Source organism: Phasianus colchicus, chromosome 4 (genome assembly GCF_987193195.1).
Source record: "Phasianus colchicus chromosome 4, bPhaCol1.hap1.1, whole genome shotgun sequence".
NCBI lineage: Eukaryota > Metazoa > Chordata > Aves > Galliformes > Phasianidae > Phasianus > Phasianus colchicus.
Window position 1 is genome coordinate 41,380,309 of NC_143439.1, and position 19,740 is coordinate 41,400,048.

At 40.2% G+C, this 19,740-nt stretch overlaps 1 protein-coding gene across 1 annotated transcript; it reads right to left on the minus strand.

Annotated features, from left to right (window-relative positions):
- Window positions 1-3,094: 3,094 nt before the first annotated feature.
- On the minus strand, window positions 3,095-11,379 carry LOC116239125 (alcohol dehydrogenase class-3). The gene is made up of 9 exons (XM_031609146.2): window positions 11,267-11,379; window positions 9,574-9,675; window positions 8,873-9,014; window positions 8,223-8,310; window positions 6,838-7,057; window positions 6,022-6,282; window positions 5,181-5,316; window positions 4,308-4,446; window positions 3,095-3,396 (listed from the first exon to the last, which is right to left on the minus strand). Exons 1-9 carry the CDS (start codon window positions 11,276-11,278, stop codon window positions 3,372-3,374), a joined length of 1,125 nt encoding a protein of 374 aa, XP_031465006.1. The 5' UTR covers window positions 11,279-11,379; the 3' UTR covers window positions 3,095-3,371.
- Window positions 11,380-19,740: the final 8,361 nt, after the last annotated feature.

Below are 19,740 nucleotides of genomic sequence, written 5' to 3' on the forward strand. Positions count from 1 at the left end.
GTGCCTCAGACCTCCATTGCTGTAAGAGTATCATTGCAATGTTTTCATTACCTTTATTATTATTTTTTTAATTATGCAGTAAAGTGACCTGAAATGATGCATAGAGTGTGTGTGTGTGTGTGTGTGTATGCGTGTGTATAGATTTTAACAAAACATACTGTAGTACTCTGAGTGGAATTACCTGTGTTGAATGAAATGTAATGTATTGAGAGGACTATCCTGGAGGTTTGCCCACCATCTCACTCATGTGAATGGTTACAGTGGTCTTGCCTTTTCTATGTGTGTGTGCGTGTGTGATGGGGGGGGGGCCTCATTTTTGTTCTATAAAATAAAAATTGCAGCTGCTTTTAACAGATATCACATTTTTTGTGATCCAAAACTAGAAATAGCATTCTCAAGGTTTCTCCAGGTTTGCTTGCACTAGTGCAAGCCTACTAGTAGATGCATGCAGCCAGTTAAAAATCATACTTAAACCTGTGCATGTGTAACGTGGATACCTCTTTGTTGTTGCAAAAATACAACCAAATTTAGCACTGCAAGTTTACACCACAGGTAACCTATGATGCTATGCATTTCTGTCTATAAATTGAAATTGCAGTAAGAAAACTGTTTCTACTGAGTTCATACTGTTGCAGTATTTTTAAACAAGTGAAAAGTTTGGACAGCATCTACACCTGTTCTTTGAACATGAGACAGGTAACACGTCAGCCTGGAGAACAGAATTATTTAATAAAAATGTTGTGAAAGACCTTTTTCACCTATCTAGCCATAGCTTTGCTTGAATGTTATGTGCTTGTGCTTATTGGATTTGGGAAATGATCTATTTTTCATTCTTACAGAAGTTGCTATCCACTACAAAATACAACACAACAAAAAACCTTACACGAATTTTCTAATTGTTTTTTTTTCCCCATCAATTCTTGCAAAAAATACAATTGTACAGTCTTCTCTTAAACAATCTCTTGAAGTATTTTCCCTTTACTATCACCTCCAATTCAAGAATCATACAAGACAGTACTGAAAGTGTTCATATTGTTTTTAAAAACCCATATGGATATTTGAGAAGATGCGCAATAGGTAATGTTGAATAAAAATAAGAGCATGAGAACAGGGAACAAGTGACATTTTAGTGCTGCTGCTGCATTTTTATGTGACAGCTAGCAGCATTCATACACATTTAATGTGTGGTCATTTCGTGGAAAAGTTTTGTTCATTGCAGTCCTCACAATTGGCAAGACAGTTATAGTCTTATAGTACAGTACCTCAGTCACTGAGAATGGGGTATGACGAAGAGACTGTGTTAATGAGCTCCTCTCACATGAGGAACTTCAAAGACAATCCCTTTACTTAACAGTTTTGCAGGACAAAATAGTCTGTAAACTCCAACAAGTAGGACATCAATTCTCTAGCCTGAGAGGAAGCTGCAAGTCTTTTAATTCTTGTGTTGCTGAATGTCTTTCTTTGTCTTACCCTGGTGTCATAAGACTGGCTTTCCATAAACATAGTAAGCTACAGATTCTCGAGAGTAATAATATAATCCAAACAACATGCTTGTGTAGTCTCATGAAACCTAGAGGAACAACTGTTATAAATGCTTTAATTTTGTTGCATCAGTTAGGAAGATGAGGCTTGCTAAAATGCTAAGTGAATGCCATATTGATATAATCCTGTTGTTTCAGAGTGCCCTATTGGAAACTACTTATTAAAAGTAAGGTTCTTTTTTTCTAAATTATCTAATTTTCAGCCAGTATTGAAGGGGCTTATAAGGTACTGGGAATCATCTCACTGCTATATGGAAAGGCATGCTTTTCTGGTAGAAATTAACTTCTTGTTTTTTCCTAGTTGCTTAAAATTCAATTCTTATGACATTTAACAGGAGTTAGTTTATTTGTTGTTTAGTCAGTCTGAAATAAAGTTAGAAATGCAGCTACCTCAACTGTTTTCAGAATGCTTTCAGGATCTCTTTCCAATAACAAATGGAAATGATGTAATTGTCCCAGTTGTATAGCAGTGTATTAGGACAAGGCAATTACTAGAAGAAAAATGCCTCTTATCCCTAAGACGATTACTGTTTGCATTCTGTTTTCTGAACAGTTGTTTTGACCAGCATCCCTTAGAGAGAAGGAAAAAAGAAAAAAAAAAAAAAGGAACTTAACAAGCATCCTTGGCTTTTTATGTATATAACCTTCTTTTAAACTAGGTAGATTTTCTGCCTCTGCTTTGCAGTTTGTTTCTTTGCCTGTTTTTCCAGACCTGCTGCACTGCTTCCAGGTTTCAATTCTACTAAGTTGTAACTAGTCAGATTATATCAGCCGTAGGTTAAGAAAACCTACAATTTCAAATTAAAGCTCTTAAAACAACACCAGCAACTGCAAAAAAATAAACAAAAAGAACCCTGATTCCTTCATTGGACCCAGTCCTTTACTGCTCTCCTCTGACTCCCTACTTCAATAGCATGACCCCATTTCTGACTACTTAGAAATAACAAACACAAGCTGTATCTACTACAGTTGTTGGGGTTTTGGTGGTTTTGTTTGTTTGTTTTTTGTAGTACTGGCTGCAAATGCTTCTTCAGTTGCCAGTAAGTTTAAGGAAATAGCAGAATTTTCTCTGTGCTACTGAAGTCTTGGAGGTAACACCAATAGGGCAAGTCAACAAAGTAGTTTTATGCTATCAACTTTACAAAAATCCTGCCTTTGGTCACTGTAATGAGCCAGATTGGAAATAAGGCAGAATGTAGACTTGACTTTCCAAGGAAATGTGAGTACACAGACATTTTTTAGGTCATTCATCCAACCAGTCTGCTCTCTCTCCTAGTTGGCTTCACAGTAGAGCTGGGTAGTAGGTCCTTCGTAGTCCTTGAGCAGCCTCAAAAGCTTGCCAGTTGCTACAGTTTTTACTCCTCTCTGTGCAGTTGCAGCACATTGATGCTGCTTCTCAATCCTGTTATGCTTAGCAAACCATCTGGCGTAATGAATTCCCCCATCATTTTCTGTTTAGTTTGAAAAATGCTCATCCATATACTGTAAAACCACCTAATGAAAACAATAAGATACAGCCATCAATGTCTTAATGATCAACAATTTCAACACTGTTTAGAAATATGCTTTTATTAGGTAAATTGAGTTAGACACAATTACATTTGAGGAACTGGTACAAAAGTTCCAAAACCAGTATTTGTTATTTATGTAGCCCTACCCTGTGATTTTTATTTTCCCAGAAAAGGTCATTTAATATTTAGAATGCTACTCCTAAAATCTTCCTCAAGTCCCAGTGAGTTTTCAGTTGCAGGGTCCTACTCCTTGTCAGAAACTCCATTATAAAAGGACAGTTACCACATGGCTGGCCAACTGGAAGGTTCATGGCTGGTTCTAAAGCTTTAGAACTGTTCGAATGCTTAAAATGGAAAAGAAAAAAATAAGAGTTACAAATATGTCAGTTTTCAAGTATGCTAAGACATACTCTCATTTAATTTCTATTTTTTTCTAAGAATGAAATTATATCTCTTACAAATATTTATTTAAAAACTTGCCTAGAAGTGTTGATAATGCTCATTATCCTTGATCTTTACTCTGTTCCCAAAGAAGATATACTCAGCAGGAAAGCTTTTCAAATGATGTGTGTCAGTTTTCAGTAACTAGCCAAATTACCTATGAGGAAAACTAATGTTTACAGGCATTCCCTCTTTTGGCAACTTGGAATATTTTAAGTAACTTACACTGCTTTTTTTCCCCCCACCATTTGCAGTCAATTGCAGAACTTTGCAGTGTGAACAGTTCAAATTGCTGTTTATCTTAATAAAGGAAGAAGCCATTGTAAAAGCTGTTTGACCCTATTAAGAAGTGCAAACTCATATTAGCATTCTACTCCAGTTCAAACCAGAGAGAAAATACTTGAAGTAGTAGCCTATTAAAAGCCGTCTCTTAAGTGACTCTTTCTGCTGGTAATCTATCTTAAGTAATTGCTTGAAAATAACTAAATAGTACATTTCAGCATAGCTGCTAAATTAGACTCATGGTTTAATAATTATAAAAATGTATTTTAAAAAATTGTATTTTGATCTCTGTCTTTCTAAGAAGGAATGCTTTGGCAGTAGTTTTGGAAATACAAAGCTAAGAATAGCTCATCCCCTTTACCTGTGTATTTTCCTAATATGCTGCTTGCTTTTTTCTCAGCCTCTGATTTGGCATGTGTTTAGAAGCTCAGATAAAGTGTATTTGTCTCAGAATGAATGGCCACAGTATATGCCCTACCCCGACATTGTCCCCTGAAGAAATATCTACGCTTTTCAGTGTTATGAACATTACCTTTTTCCTCCATGCATCAGATCAAAAGCCTCGTTAATTTTGTCGAAAGGCAGGGTGTGAGTCACAAACTCATCTACTTTGATCTTTTTGGACATATAGTCAGTCACCAGCTTTGGTACATTGTCTACGCTCTTCCAGCCTGAAAGACAGCAAACACATTTGTTTTTGCTCTTTCCACCCACCTCTGAACAAACAGGGAGGAAAACATAACAATCTTTATGTGGGTGTTTGTCTGATAATTCTGAAAAGGAACAGAGATTCCTGCTGTCTGTCCCTCCTGCTCTACTAAAGCAGTGAATAAGGAATGAAAGGAGAGTACAAACCCTTCATTAGTATTTCAAAACTCAACAGTCCTCACCTAGAAAATCTTGTACTAGGCTTCTCCATCATCCCCTCAACAGACCTTTATAAGCCAACTAAGTTTTGTATTACTTGGAAAAAGAGCTCTATATAGAAGTCCATCAAGTTTGGATACTTCACGAGCTTCAGAATTACTGAATCCCCAAATTACTGGTAACTAAAATTATGAACAGGTTTCTGGAATCTCAAGAAATTGTTGCTAGTTATAAAAGAGCTTTACAATAAAAAGTTCCCACTTTAGCCCCACAATCTGCTTACTGACTAAGCAACACAACACATTTATGTGAACTCCCATCTCCACAAAGGTCATTTTACTACATCCCACCCTCCAGCTGATAAGAAAGCAATTATGCTACATCATTTCCCTTAGAATTTTATGGTTGTATGGCTATATTCTCTCTTTGAAATATGTGATATGTCATACCAGTGTGCATGCAGCCTGTTTATAGGAGTATCAGACAAAGTATTTTCACATTTTGTAAATTAATTTTATCCCCAAAGCAAAAGAGTTACCTCCAAATGCAGTCCCTTTCCATGTCCGACCGGTTACCAGCTGGAACGGCCGTGTTGAGATCTCCTGACCAGCAGCAGCTACTCCAACTATCACACTGACTCCCCAGCCTTTGTGGCAGGCTTCCAAGGCAGCCCTCTTCACACATGGACAGGACAAAACAGAGCATGTATAGCTAATGCTTTCACTGCTTAGACTGGCACAGATTTAAATTCCTCTCCCTCAGTTAATGAATTGCTACATTAATAATTTAAGGAACAGTAAAAATACAGTGAAAGTTACATCAAGTCTCCCATTTGTTCAGACTCCTTAGTCTGCTAGCGATTCACTTTGTTCTTTTTATTTCCTGTCTGGCTTCCAGAGAAGTCATTGTGAACTCCTACTGGGAGCTGGGATAAACTAAGCAGAGACCACATAGACCGTGCAGCTGACAGCTTAGCAATCTTGTTGTCATTCCTGAAAACCTAGCTTTACACTCACTGTTTCTAAAGGTTAAATTAACTATCTGAGAAAGAAGAGAGATACTTAGCAGTCCTTGAGATTTTACTATTCGTTGTATAGTATATTTCATATTGTATTTGTTAATTAAAATGATTTCAAAGAGAAAATGTTTGCATAGTGTAAGAATACTATTTTAACCTAAGAAGTAGCATTTACATTAGGGTTGGATATAAACTATCCTTTTTAGTCATAGTAGTTACCATTACTATTTAAAAATAAACTAATGAATTACCATGGCATGTTTTCTGTAACAAGAAAGCAACTCATTTTCCTATTCAGCTGAACAACTAAGTGGCACCTAGTTAACCACCCCCCAGGTGCTGCATTTATGCAAACACTCACCATGACTCCAACGTTACCAACACACTCAAATGAGTAGTCTACACCACCATCAGTCATTTCAACCAGCACCTCCTGTATGGGCTTCTCAAAGTCTTGAGGGCTAATGCATTCAGCAGCTCCAAACTCCTTGGCTTTGGCATAGGTATTCTTGTTTATGTCAATGCCAATGATACGGGATGCTCCTGCTGCTTTACAGCCCATAATAGCTGCCAGCCCAACTCCTCCTAAACCAAAGACTGCGCATGTGGAGCCAGGTTCCACCTAGGTGAAAAATAAAGAGCCATGAGCAACAGAGAAAATTCATCCTTTCTATGAGTGGTTTAAAGATCTATTACGAACAAAAAGTGGGGATAAATACAATAGCTACAAGACCTTAAAACTTAGATAAGGCAAACTCCATGGAAAGTTCACATAAGAACTCTTCAAGTGCCAGGCTTTCCTTTTTGCCCAGACTCCACTTCCAAAACCTGCCCAAGCCTCATGTGCACTCACTTACCAGCTTTCTTTTGCTCCCTGATCTTTGAAATTATCAGACAGATTTGCACCGAGATTAAGGTGACTTGGTAATTTCTAGAAAGATTGGTATCAAAAAACGATGCAGAATCTTTTATGTGCATTTCCTCTAATTTTCTTCTAATCTGATCTGGCCTTTATGGAGATGTTAGAAATTCTTAGTTAAACTTCATCAATTAAAGAGCATTAAAACCCAGAAAACTTGTACATCATAGTTCCAGTCCAATGTAGTCCCTGAAGTGTTAGTGTACTTTGGCTCAGATACAGTTGCAGAGAAAGGCCAGAAGCAACCATAGCCTTTACCTTAGCAGTGTTAACAGCAGCCCCATAGCCTGTGGAGACGCCACAACCCAGAAGGCACACTTTATCGAGAGGTGCTGCAGGATCTATCTTAGCTACTGAGATATCGGCCACCACCGTGTATTCTGAGAAGGTGCTAGTGCCCATGAAGTGGTAAATCTGCTTTCCTTTGCAGGTGAATCTGCTGGTACCATCAGGCATGAGTCCTTTCCCTTGAGTAACTCTTAAGGCAAAGACAGGAAAGTAGTCAGAGTCCTTAGCAGTAATCAATCTCACTAGAAAGTATCCTTTAAGTCTACTTAAAGGTGTAGTTACATAATTGCACCATAGATTTTTGAAACATTGCAATAAATCGTAAGTTGACAGAAATCAGACACTAAATTCCTAACACTTTGTGCTGTTAATTCCTCCAAGGAAGCACAGAAAGAACTGCGGACTTTTTCAGCACACTACCAATCCTAGCTGCTTGTGCCACAAGATGGGAGTGCCATACTCCCATCTTCACCTCCTTCAGTCCACTTCCCTGGTGTAGCACCTGTAGTTATGTCACTCTAGCCTTTGGTTTTGCAAGACTGTTTTCTTCAGAATGGAATCTACGCTGTAATCTCACTTATTTTTAAATAGGAATTTAAACAGTGCCCAAATAGTGGTCATGTTATTCCTGTGGCCTGCTGCTACCAGAGCGGCAGCATGCTTGGGTGAAACAAAGAACTTCCCACTGAAATTGCAGCAGAGTAACTTTAAAGCATGAAAGGTATGGAGAGCAGCTCTTAATTTATGAAAGGAAATACCATATTCCTATGGGCTGAAGATAGTGACCAAAGACAGATATTCTCCCTCATCACCAGAACTCATCGTAGTACCACTTGGTTCTACCTACTGCATCCAAGCTAGACCACCTATCAAACAATATTAATGGTACATCTGTCCCAATGACTGAGAATCCTTCCCTTCTTTGATTTACCACCTCTACTGCTTACCAGCTAGAAGTTCAGCAGGGAAGCAGGTGTTCAGGAAAAACAACTTTCTCTGTAATTCTGTACGACTCAAAACCCCTGGTGTTTGCACCAAGAGCTAAATTCTTTAAAGTATTTCCCTTAAGTATGGATTAAATATTGAATCAGAGCATTTATGTTTTCAAAGCTGCAGAAAGAAGCTAACAGCTTTCATCTTCACAAGTGTGAAAACAAAAGGATTTATTCAAGAAATATTCAGGAAGAACATAGAGTAATTTATAACTGTCACCCTAAAGCATATACTTTCCATTTCATAAAATGATTCACCAAGAGTTCTACTTCTCAAAGAATCCGTCAATTACTTTTGAAAACTAGAACGGGTATATGTTCAACAGCTACTAGATTGTGTGTCAAGACAAAAAGCATACAGACCTGATCTTTTGGCACAGATTAGTTTTAGGATTCTTGCAGAACTTGCACTCGCCACACTGGGGGATGTATAGAGGGATAACAGTATCCCCTAGTAAAAAAAATAAAAAATTGCCTATTACTGAGTCATGAAGGCTTTAGGAGAAAAGTGAAGCAGCTGCTCATTTAAAACTTCTCTGTGTTAGAGACTGCTTAGAGTATAGAGGAGCACTGTTTATGGAGTGCTAGCTAGAACACTTTCTCACACCTGAACAGAAAGCTAATCAGAAGTTTATCATTCCAGAACAAATAGGAACATGACTGTAAAACAAAACAACCTCAAGCTAACTGAAACACAACTGAACACTGTTAAGCTCTTTAATGAAAACAACAGGTGATAACTATCACTTGGAAAAACAAAAAAATCTTCTCATCATATTGATCCAAACTCAAGTAAGAAATCTGGAGTCTTCCAATCATTAAACCAAGAGCACATCGAATAATTAGCATTATCCCTCACAGACAAAAGGAATGCATGCACATACACCCTAAAATAAAATATATTAATTCCTGCAATATATCATGTGAGTAGCCAGATTTGACAATTGATCTTCTAGTAAAGTGACACTTCTAAGGAAATCATAAAACATGCAAGATGCCAGGTATTTTCTTACCTGGCTTTACTTTTGTTACTCCTTCCCCAACACTTTCTACAATTCCTGCTCCTTCATGACCCAAAATCACGGGGAAACGTCCCTCAGGATCAGCACCACTCAGAGTATAGGCATCAGTGTGACAGAGAGCAGTGGCAACTATCTGTAAAGAAATATATAGGCTCAGGCATCTTGAAAAATAGTAACACAGGTTTCAATATTTCCCTTTGGTTAGTAATTCAGAAAAACTGCCAATAGAAGTTTTCTGATCCAAGCAATGTTTGTGATACAACAAGCTTACTTTCATTCCTGGCAAGGCAGGTGGTACATCATACTCTGAAAAAAGGAAATTTATGATGGTTCATCTTCTCATTTCCATCAACTACATCCTGATGTTAAAACAGGCAAAACATGTCATCTAGTTTCCTCAAGCTAGGAATTAGTACTCCAAGTCTTCTCAATGCAAGCTGGGTTCCCAAATTTGAAATTCTTGATTCCCAGGTCTAGCTATAATTTTTAGACCAGACTGAATTAAGACCAATAGAAATTAAAAATGTTTTCCATAAACAGAAGATCTAAACCCCATAATTTTCTTCTTTGTTAGTTCATTCTCAACTCAGTCGGCTTTACACTTTTCATTCAACATTTCCTCTGTTGGTAAACAAACAGCTTTAATACTCAATGTTCCAAAATATAATGCATACAGTTACCAATTTAATTACCTTGATGCGGACTTCATGAGCTTTTGGCGGAGCGACCTCCACCTCCTCAATAGAGAGAGGTTTACCTGTCTCCCAGGCAACAGCAGCCTTGCATTTAATAACCTAAAAGACAACAAAATAAAAAGAGGACAGAACATTGATTGTTTCATTTAAATTTAATTCTTGTTCAGCCAAGCAAAGAAGTGAGAGAAAGGCAAGTAGCTTTTGGGAAGAATGCCACGTCTGAAATATGTGATTTCAGCACAAAGACTTAATTGCCCTACATTTTACAAAGTTAACGAGTGAACTAAGATGTGGAATTTGAATGTTAGTCTCTTACTGAGCAAAAATATAATAAGAGAAGGAGAAAATAGGCAGGGTATCAAATAGTCCATATTTTGCCTTCTGTTAGATCCATCCTTCTGACAATGCAATGTACAGTAATTTCCTGCAGGATACCTGTGAGAGTTGTAGAATCAAGCTCAGGGCCTTATCTATAAGCATACAGCCTGACAAGGAATGCCATTGCTCACCTGCTTGCCTTGGAAGAGGCCCCTCTACAATCTAGTCCAGAACAGTAACCATATATTTTGGAATAATTTGGTTATACCAGAACTGATCTTGCACCCATTTTCTTTCATGCCAAGAAGGACTCATTGCTACGATGGCCGAAAAGATGAAGTACTGTGCACTACTAGTTGATATTGAAAAATGGCATTCAGGTGTGTTCTATCCATGGTGCTCCTGTGGGCTTCATGCAACCTCCCAAGATCATCCACACAGACACCCAGCCTTACTGATGTCTCGCTGCCTGGAAGAAACAGCAGCTCCCAGACATTCTGAGTTTGCTGCACCCGATTCATCAACCACATACAACAAAATAACGGGCACTTTATGGCTTTCTGCAGCACTTTTTACCCCACACTGCCAGGTAGGTGAAACAGCACAGCTGCAGGCACTTCCTTCGGCTAAAAGCATGCAGAAGTGACTGCTGCCAACCCAAAGGAGCTGAAGTTTTACAGCCCTACCAAACAGCACACGGGCGCCATTCCCGCAGCCCACGGCACCGCGACTGGACACGGCCGCCCCCTGCTCCGCTTTTTATACCCCGGGTAAACATGACAAAAGCAACCGCGACCAGATGCGAGCTGCTGACCCCTGACTGCTGACCGTGCCAGATTTCAGCAGGAAATCTGAATTCGACAAACGAAGCGCAAAAGGCATCGGTACCCTGCAGCAGCACTGCCCGACTTCCCGCAGAAGAGGGGAAGAGCCCCGTGAAAGGCCCGCGGGCAGCCCTCCCGCTCCGCGCGGGAAGCGGCTCCTTCTGGGGCAGCCCCGAATCCCGCGTTTCGGTGAGCTCCGGCAGGCAGGCGGGCGGCTGGGGGGAGGGGACGGAAAAGTCACCCCGGAGGCTCAGCTCGGATCTCCCTGAAGCTCACAGCGCGCGCCCAGAACGGCGCTTTGGAACTCGCAGCGCGCGATGCGGCAACCGCCACCGCTCGGTGCAGCCGCGCCAGCCGCAGCGCCCCCGGCCCGCCCAGCAGCCCCGCACGGCCCTCCGCCGCTTCCGGCATCCCGGCGCGAGGGACCCGAGTGGTGCCGAGCCCCGCACCGCCTCCCGGAAGCGCGTTCTTAGGGGACAAAAAGGGGAAAAAGCGATAAGGCCGCTACGCTCGTAAGAAAAAGGGTTCGGATCCGCACGCCGCCTCACCTCGCCGGCCATGGCGCACCGCTCCCGGACGGAGAAGAAACGCAGCGCCTCCCCCTTCCCTCGCGATGCGCACGCGCGGTGCGCGCGGCCGCTAGGGGGCGGTGATCGCTGTGAGGGGCGGTGATCGAGCGGGCGGCGGCAGTCGGGCTGCAGCCGCGCGGGGACTGGGGGCTGTGAGGCGGGCAGTTCCGTGGCGTGCGGGTGCTGTGCTAAGGTCGGGTGAGACTTCAGCCCACTTTGCGTTAGTAGCCGAGGCTGAAACCCAAGCACGGTTTTCCCTTGTTAAATTCGGCTCTGCCGGCCCCTGCTGTGAGCTCGTTGCCCCTGGTCACCTCTGGTTTGTCAGCGCTCCCAGAAGAGCAGAGAGCAGCCTGTGTTTAGGTAGCTCCACTGGTGCTTAGCTTTTACCAGCAGCCCCGTAACCGATGTGCTGGAAGCTGCAGTGGCTCAGTCTGGTAGACAAAAATGTAAGTACGTAAATCATAAACGCTTCATAAGTCGTTATGCTCATAGTCCATTTTCAGAGATAAATTTGTTTTATTCTCTCTTGGCTTTGAAATCCAAGAAAGGAAGTCTTTTGCAAGCTTAGCAGATGCATTTTCTCTCAGCACCTGCTAAGGGATCAGTCAGGGAGCCCCTCTCTGAGCAGCCTGACTGCAGACGGGATAAAGTAGCCTTATGCCAGTACCAGAACAGGAAGGTGATGGCGCTGTGACTGCTGGCCGTTACCTCACACGCTGGAGAATGGAGCGGCCAGCTGTAGGTAGACGGAGGTGACTGACACACAAAAGTGAAATGCATTCACACGAACATTATCTGGTTCATTTCCCCAAGAAGATTGTACCAGAAGTAATTTTTTCTGCTATTGGCACCACTTCCTAAACAAGATCAATATGATTAGTTTTGACAGAGATATTTTGTTACAATAATCCCATTGATCCCCTATTCCACAAGTTCCTGTGTGCAAGTGGAGCAGTGCAGCTGATGCATTTCAACACTGGTTGCTCTATTGCATCAGTATTCTTGTGGGACTTTGCTCTCAAAGTTGGCCTTCTGAATTCTGACTTAAGCTCTCTTAAACTCCCCCTATGAAGCACTGGAGGATACCTCTGTAGAATTAAAAAAAAATAAGCTCTTGTTGCTCTTCAACAGTTTGTTTTATAAAATATATCTATAACCAGTTGGAATAGGAATGTTTAAAGATTTCTTTTTCTTTGATTTAAAATGTTCAAAGCTGACTGATAGTACTTGGGTGTGCTTTGTGATTTATAATGTTCTAGTTTTGTAAATAGAAATTAAAACTTTCAAGAAAAGGAAAACTTTGTAGAAGGGTAATTTTACTATTCTGAAATATAATGCTGAAGTATATTAAACTAATTCATCAAATTAAAGGCCCATGCTGGCATAATATTTATTAAATGTGTAACATGCGTAAAATGTTGATGACATTTTTTACAATAGACATGAATGAAGCTGGGATAGTGAATGACTTTTCATATTTTAGTTACAGAAATAAGTTATCTGGGGAAGTTCATCATTAATCCTCAGGAATCTGCTTTCACTAACAATTAAAGTTTAAAGGCCTGATCTTCCATGTGCTGATTCTAGCATGTGAATATTAAACTAACTACGCAAGAAAAATTTTAAAGACAAAAACGAGGGAAGGGTTGTGATGGCAGTACCTTATTTGCTCTTGATAGCATCTTCTGATACATACTAATGTCTTGCAAGTCCTTTGAAGGTAATTATTGGTCGCCTGTGAAACTGTTGATGATCTAGGAATTAAGCAGGATTTGAGGAGCTTTTTAATTAGGTGCTGAAATCTGAAGTCCTGGAAAGCTTGTAATCCTTATCAAAGGTGCAGGAGGATCTCCAGGTTGTTGGAAAGCTAATAGTAATACATTTGCTGCCCAGAGGAATGGGCAGCTGAAGCACTTCTTGCTAGTGAGCCTCAGCAATGACAGTTGCAGGGTGTTCAGTGAAGGTGGCAGTCGCACACTCATCTCCTCACACACATCGCTGTGCACCTGGCAAGCCTAAGCCACCGATGTGCGCTGCAGGCAAAAGGCAGATCCATGCAGGAATCTGAGTTTTCCAGCACAGTTGGGAGAAGTCCATCGAGGGCATGCAGAAAAACCCACCAGGTGTCACTGTGAGGGTAGCAGAGCTCAGCACACCTGGCAGCACTTCACCAGCTACTTGGAACTCCTGTGAAAACTGTGTGAAGTGCAAGTTAACGCTGACTGAACACAGAATTATTTTCTTGCAGTCAAATTTTGTCTTAAAGTTGTTTTTGTTTTTTTCCCCATAAATGGAAAATAAAGATTTCTGTCAAATTAGCAAAACTAGGAATAATGCATGATGATACAGGTGGAGGAACTGTTCAGTTTCTAGCATATCTCATGTCTTGTTTTTTTTTGTCTCTATACACATGTTTAAGTTCATTGTAGAGTTACTAGGCTAACTGATGGCTTTTTTGAGACTTCCTGTTAGTATAAAATTAAAACTGCACATGCAAAAAAGCAGTATTACAGACATTTTGCTTATCAGAAGGAGCTTGCAGGGTTTTCTTATGTAGAGAAGTGCTAGAACTCAAAACACAGTGAGTTCTTTTGGTGTCCCCTCATTACCTGTAACCTTATTGTTCTACACTTAATAAGTTTAGTGCAGAAGATAAGATTAAGAGAAGTAAAGGCATTTTTAAAAGCAAGGAAAGTGGATTCTATTTGCAAACATCACTGTGAACTGGCAGCAAGGTAGAATTCGTTAACCTCTGATAACTCGTTTGTGTGTTTATGATGTGCTATGTAATTGTTGACTGTGCTGAGAGATTTCTAGAAGTTCAAAGGGCTGCCTGCTAGGATAAGAGTTTCTCAAAAGAGGTCAAAAGGCATAAATCCAACAGCTCAAAATAAGTGTTGGTTTTCTAGAATGATCTACTCATGGTGGCAGCCCTGTTCTTTGGGGAAGATTTTGCTTACTAACTACATTCCTGTAAGCATGTATAGCTGTTGCATGATGATGAGAAACTTATGTACTGTCTTATACAGTGTGCTTTAAATTAAATGGCTGCCACAATAAGCTTTTTAGGATCCTCCTTGAAACTGCCCTTGCACTGGAGAGAAACCTGGAAGTTTTCTTCCCTTGGATGGGCTCTCTTGTTCTTTGAGAAATTATCCTTGATACAGATAAAGTCACACTAAAAGCGAGTATCACAAACATTTGTGAAGACTAAATATTTTCAAACATTTTCCAGTGAAGAGGCCTCTGTGATCTGCTAAGTGATTCTCCTCACCCCATGCTTCCTGTGCTTCCTTCCATCCTATGTATTTTGTGTAAAATAGGATGAATATTTTATTGCTCCATCATATCCCTTTATAGTGGTTACATAGTTTGGCAATGAAACTTTTCCAGCAAGGTAGAAATTTGCTTAAAGTTACCACAGTCAGCTTGGATGTGGATTTATGAAGCTGCCACTTAAGCTAAGTTCTAGAGACCTGAAGCTGTGGAAATGTCAGTTTTCTTGTTTAGGTATGAAATACTGTACCTAATAAGGTTCTTGGAGCATTTGAAGAAGTTTTTTTTTTTTTTGCTTGCTTTTTTAATGCATCCAAGCTGGTGCACTCATAAGACTAGATAACAAAATATCCAGCTTCTAAAGTATGTTTCATCTACAATATAGTGTAGATTTGATTTCTTGATACCTTGCCCCTTCTCTTGCAATCAAAAAGTCAAAAGCATCACTGGTCTATGACAAGAAGGAAACCAGATCAACTTTCTTTGCCATATGATCAGACACCAGCTTTTGTACATTCTCCACACTCTTCCAACCCGCAACAAAGCCCATAAAACCAAGTTTCATTAACAGTGAACAAACTGAATTTAGTCAGTAAATCGTGTTTCTGAGATTGCTGGAGGAGAATCAGCTTTGGAATGAAATATGTTAGGTTTTTAAAATAATTTAAAGTGAATGCCAGTTATGCTGCATCCCTCTACACATTGCTGACAAAATATTTAGATGAACATCAAAAGTTTTGCAGTTCATGAACTGCAAGAGCAAGCTTATCCAGTGAATGAACATGTGTTTAGAGTTAATAAATCTAACAAATAAAACAGTATGTGTATTTGGACAATTTCTAGGATACTGGCAGTTGGTGAGGGAGACATCTCTGTAATTAGTGTGATTACTGGAAATGACAAAGTTGTTCCTCAGCACTTAACTCACTGGTGAAAGAGCATAGCTATTCCAGGTCATTAAGAGAGACTCTGCCTGCATTGTATTCACAGCATGAAAACTGACCTCCAATAAGGTGGCTTTTATATTCTGCTCCATTATCAGTTACATTGGACAAATGGAGGTCAGTTGCCCCACAGCAGCCATTCCAGCAGTCACAAATGTTTCCTAGCTGACAATAGAGCTTTCAAAAGCAGCTTCCCAGGAAAGAAAGCAAGTTCAGATTGGAAAAGCAATCTCATTGCTATCACAGTAAAGTGATTGGACTCTTAGTCATTTCTTACTACCACAATACTGAACACAAAAGGAAGTGGATCAAAATGACATCAGTGAAGTGAGAATTACAGATCAAGTACTTGTTAACTGACAGAAAATCAGGTGTTAAGAAAAAAGTGTCTACTTTCACTGTAAATATAAATATGACTGAATATGCATGGGGCTTTCCCCTTTCATTCCCTTCTTTTAAACAGGTGAAATTCAGCTGTTTGAGAACATACTCAGAAAATTTGTTGCAGCTTAACTAAAATCCCTACCCAGGGGGAATACATACATATCCCAGTATAGTTCTCTCAATCTAAAAAGCCCTTTTTCTTTAGTAGACTGTTGGTTTATTGTATAATCAATGTACGTACAGATGCTATAATTATGAAATATACCAGAGAGTTTGGCTAAGCAATTACTATACCAAAAGAGAACAGATAGAATGCTTACCTGGATCCTGGGCTCACTATGAAACTCCAGAGGGAGAGATCTCCAGAAGAGATGGTAGTCAGCTCTTACATGGGTCTGGGAGAGGTGGAGCCAGGCTCCACCCCTTCCTGCAGCACAGGTGAATTGCCTTCACCTGTGCTCCTGGCTGACTCATTGCTCGCCTCAGGTGATCAATCAGAGGTTCAGGCCGTGATTCAGCAGTTCCCATACCGTTTATAAAACAAAAATTTGCAGGTTGATTTCTTTTAATTTGTGATTTCTAGGCTTCTTGGAGATAATAATTATTTTATCTCTACGTGTGTGGAGAAAGTCAGATGCTCAGATGTGTTTTGTGGCAGGAATATGTTCCCTTTCTCTAGTGGACAGATTTTTCTTTTGCTCCCTCTCATCACCTTCCAGTTTCAGGTAAGTTTCAGATAACATTTTGCATTTGGAACAATAATTTTAAAATCCTTGACTGTGCTGAAGAGACTGGAAATTCAGTAATGACTTTGCTATGCGGTGTCTAGGTCACTGTGCTACTGTTGAGCAATCTACAACACTCTAGTTCTTCAGTAATGGTTGAGCACCTGGTTCCCTGAAAAGAGACAGATGGTGTACAGAATGAATATAGAACAGGTATGACAGATTGATAGCATTTCACAGTGTGATGGGTGTTTTCTGTGACGTGAGGGATTGTTGGTTGGTTGTTACTTTACCAAGTAACTACAGGTTCCTGACCATCCCCTTAGGAGTCATGATGGAAGTGGAGAAATACTGTTTCAGTGCTCTGCTGTCCAATCTGTACTGAATCTTCCATCATTTGTCACTAATCCAGTGAGTAGAAACTTGAACGTTGAAGAGAGGATCAGTGTATTCAGAAGTTCTGAATGATATCAAGTGGCCATGTTTTCTTGTGAGCTGATGCTGCTTCTGGGTTTTTTGCTGAAGAACTTTGGGACTGCTGCAAGACGTTAGTTTATACTAGAAAGTTTCACTGATCTTCCATTTCTGGGCAGTGCCTTAGTAGAATTATAAACAAAGTCAACTCTATGTATATTCCACCAAAGGTCATAGCATGGAACAATTTAGGGTGTAAATAGGATAGTTCCAGAAAGTAGAAAAGGTATTTCTCCTTCATATTTTAGTAGACAAATTGAGAAGTTCAGTTCACAGTCTTGACTAAAACTGAAAAATAGTTTTACATTATGGAATATATTTCTTGTTGTTTTTTTTTTCCTCTCTCCAATGTTGTCGGACACAATCCATAGTAGAGTCAATGCAAATATTTGGCAAGTTTCTTTGACGGAGGTGACTGATTTGTTTTTTTGTTTGTTTGTTTTTATTATAAAAATTGAAAGGGAATGCTTTGCAAAATAGATGATGATACTTTTCAGTGTCCTATTAATCATTTGATCCAAGAAAATAAATATCAGATAGAGTAGTTGTTGTCTTACTATAGCCCTTTCTACAATGTATCCTGGGTTATCTGGTGGATCTGCTGTGTGTGTCAGGTAGCAGGGAGCTTGAGAGTCCATGAGAAAGTTCATAGGCATGGCTGCTGCCACATCCAAGGATTCTGAAAGAGAAGTGACAGGAAAATATTCGAGGCAGGCAGTAGTCGAGGATGGCAGTAGGAGGAGCCTTAACGGAAGTACCAGCATTAATCTTTGGCCTTCTGACAGTGATGTGTCCAATACATCTGAAAGTGCCACAGCATTACCACAGGGAAAGTCCAGCGTCAACTGTGGTGGGATGTGGAGAGCATAACAGTGGTGCCATGGATCAGAGAAAAATTGAATCACTGAGAAACACAGGAGGGATTGTGTGATTTATATATATATATATATATATATATATATATATATTAAAAAAAAAAAAAAAGAAAAAAAGAAAAAGGTAACATATATATATATATATATATTTGCTGTTACCTTTTTCTTTTTTTTCCAAGACAGGCCATAGTATTTCCAGTAAAATTTCCACTGTGGACTCTGGGAGCAGTCCAGGCTGTTCAGGTGGTGGGTCTACCTGGCTGCTGCACTGGCTGCATATGCTAACAGATGTCTGTAACCACGTGAAGCTATGGTGCAGGCAGACTTTGGAGTCAAAACTATATTTTGGTTTTGAGACTGATGTTAGTTACAAGAAAAAAACGTGCATAAGTTCTCTTGCATAGGCAGACTTTGTGAAACTGAATATTTAAAAGGCTGCTGGAATTGGAATTTAATCTCTACATACAAGTTACTACTACATGCCTCTGGCTTTAAATTACTTTGTTTTGCCTGGTAGACTTTCTGGGCAAACTGACTTAAATGTGAAGTTCTAATTAATTTTTATACTTAACAGTATGTTCTCCCTTACTGTAGTACCATTTCAAATTTACAGGAGTGTAAGAGAGAAACCCTGACTGAACGGCTGAATCATACCTCGAGTAAAGGTTGATGTGGTTGTGCACTGAACTGTGTGTTAGGTCAGTTACAACATACACTTACTGAGTGAGCATTTCCCTGAGTGATGGGTGACTTTTTGAATTTAAAGTAGGATTTGAGGATGTGAAAGAAAAGGCTCAAATGTGTCAACAGTATGGTATAACTTGGCACACAGTGTAGTTTTTCATTAAGGCCAGGAATTAACCAAGCATTTGTGAAACGCTAAATGGAATTGCACCTATTTGTTTTCAGCTAATCTCTGAAGTGGTAATACGGAAATATTATGAACTCTGAGTAGGGATTTAAAGTTATAATGTGCACAGGATGAAATAATTAGAAATGAAAGTGTTTGTTGGTTTTTTGTTTGTTTGTTTTTTCCTAAGCCAAGCATATTGCATTAGTGATTGATGTTGCATGCTTTCCTTGTGTTTCATGTATTAGAGTTTGTCCTGTGAGGATCCATTGAAGAATAAAGCTTCTGTCCAAGTAGTGTGGTAATTATCACAGCAAAAGATTGCTGCTTTGTAGGCTAATGGTATCATTCATAACTTGGGAGCACACATTGGGTCCTGCATTTTGGCCACAACAACCCCATGCAGCTTGGGAACAAGTGGCTGGATGATTGTGAAGAGGAAAGGGACCTGGAAGCGTTGGTTGATGCTTGGCTGAACATGAGCCAACAGTTTGCCCAGGTGGCCAAGAGGGCCAATGGCATCCTGGCCTGCATTAGAAATAGCATGGCCAGCAGGAGCAGGGAGGTAATCATCCCCCTGTACTCAGCACTGGTGAGGCCACACCTCAAGTACTGTGTTCAGTTTTGGGCCCCTCACTACAAGAAAGACATTGAGGCCCTGGAGTGTGTCCAGAGAAGGGCAATGAAACTGGTGAGGGGTCTGGAGCACAAATCTTATGAGGAGTGGCTGAGGGAGCTGGGATTGTTTAGTCTGGAGAAGAGGAGGCTCAGGGGAGAACTCATTGCATTCTACAACTTCCTGAAGGGAGGCTGTGGTGAAGAGGGGTTTGGCTTCTTCTCCCAGGCAATGAATAGGACCTGAGGAAATGGCTGCAAGTTGTGCCAGAGGAGATTTAGATTAGACATGAGGAAAAACTTTTTCTCT

What these genes read in the sequence shown, in the direction of transcription:
- LOC116239125 (XM_031609146.2), bottom strand. An exon ending in CTGCTGTTAACACTGCTAAG is followed by an intron (nt 6,283 to 6,837) that starts GTAAAGGCTATG and finishes TTTTTCACCTAG; the next exon opens with GTGGAACCTGGCTCCACATG. An exon ending in GAAAGGGACTGCATTTGGAG is followed by an intron (nt 4,447 to 5,180) that starts GTAACTCTTTTG and finishes GCTGTCTTTCAG; the next exon opens with GCTGGAAGAGCGTAGACAAT.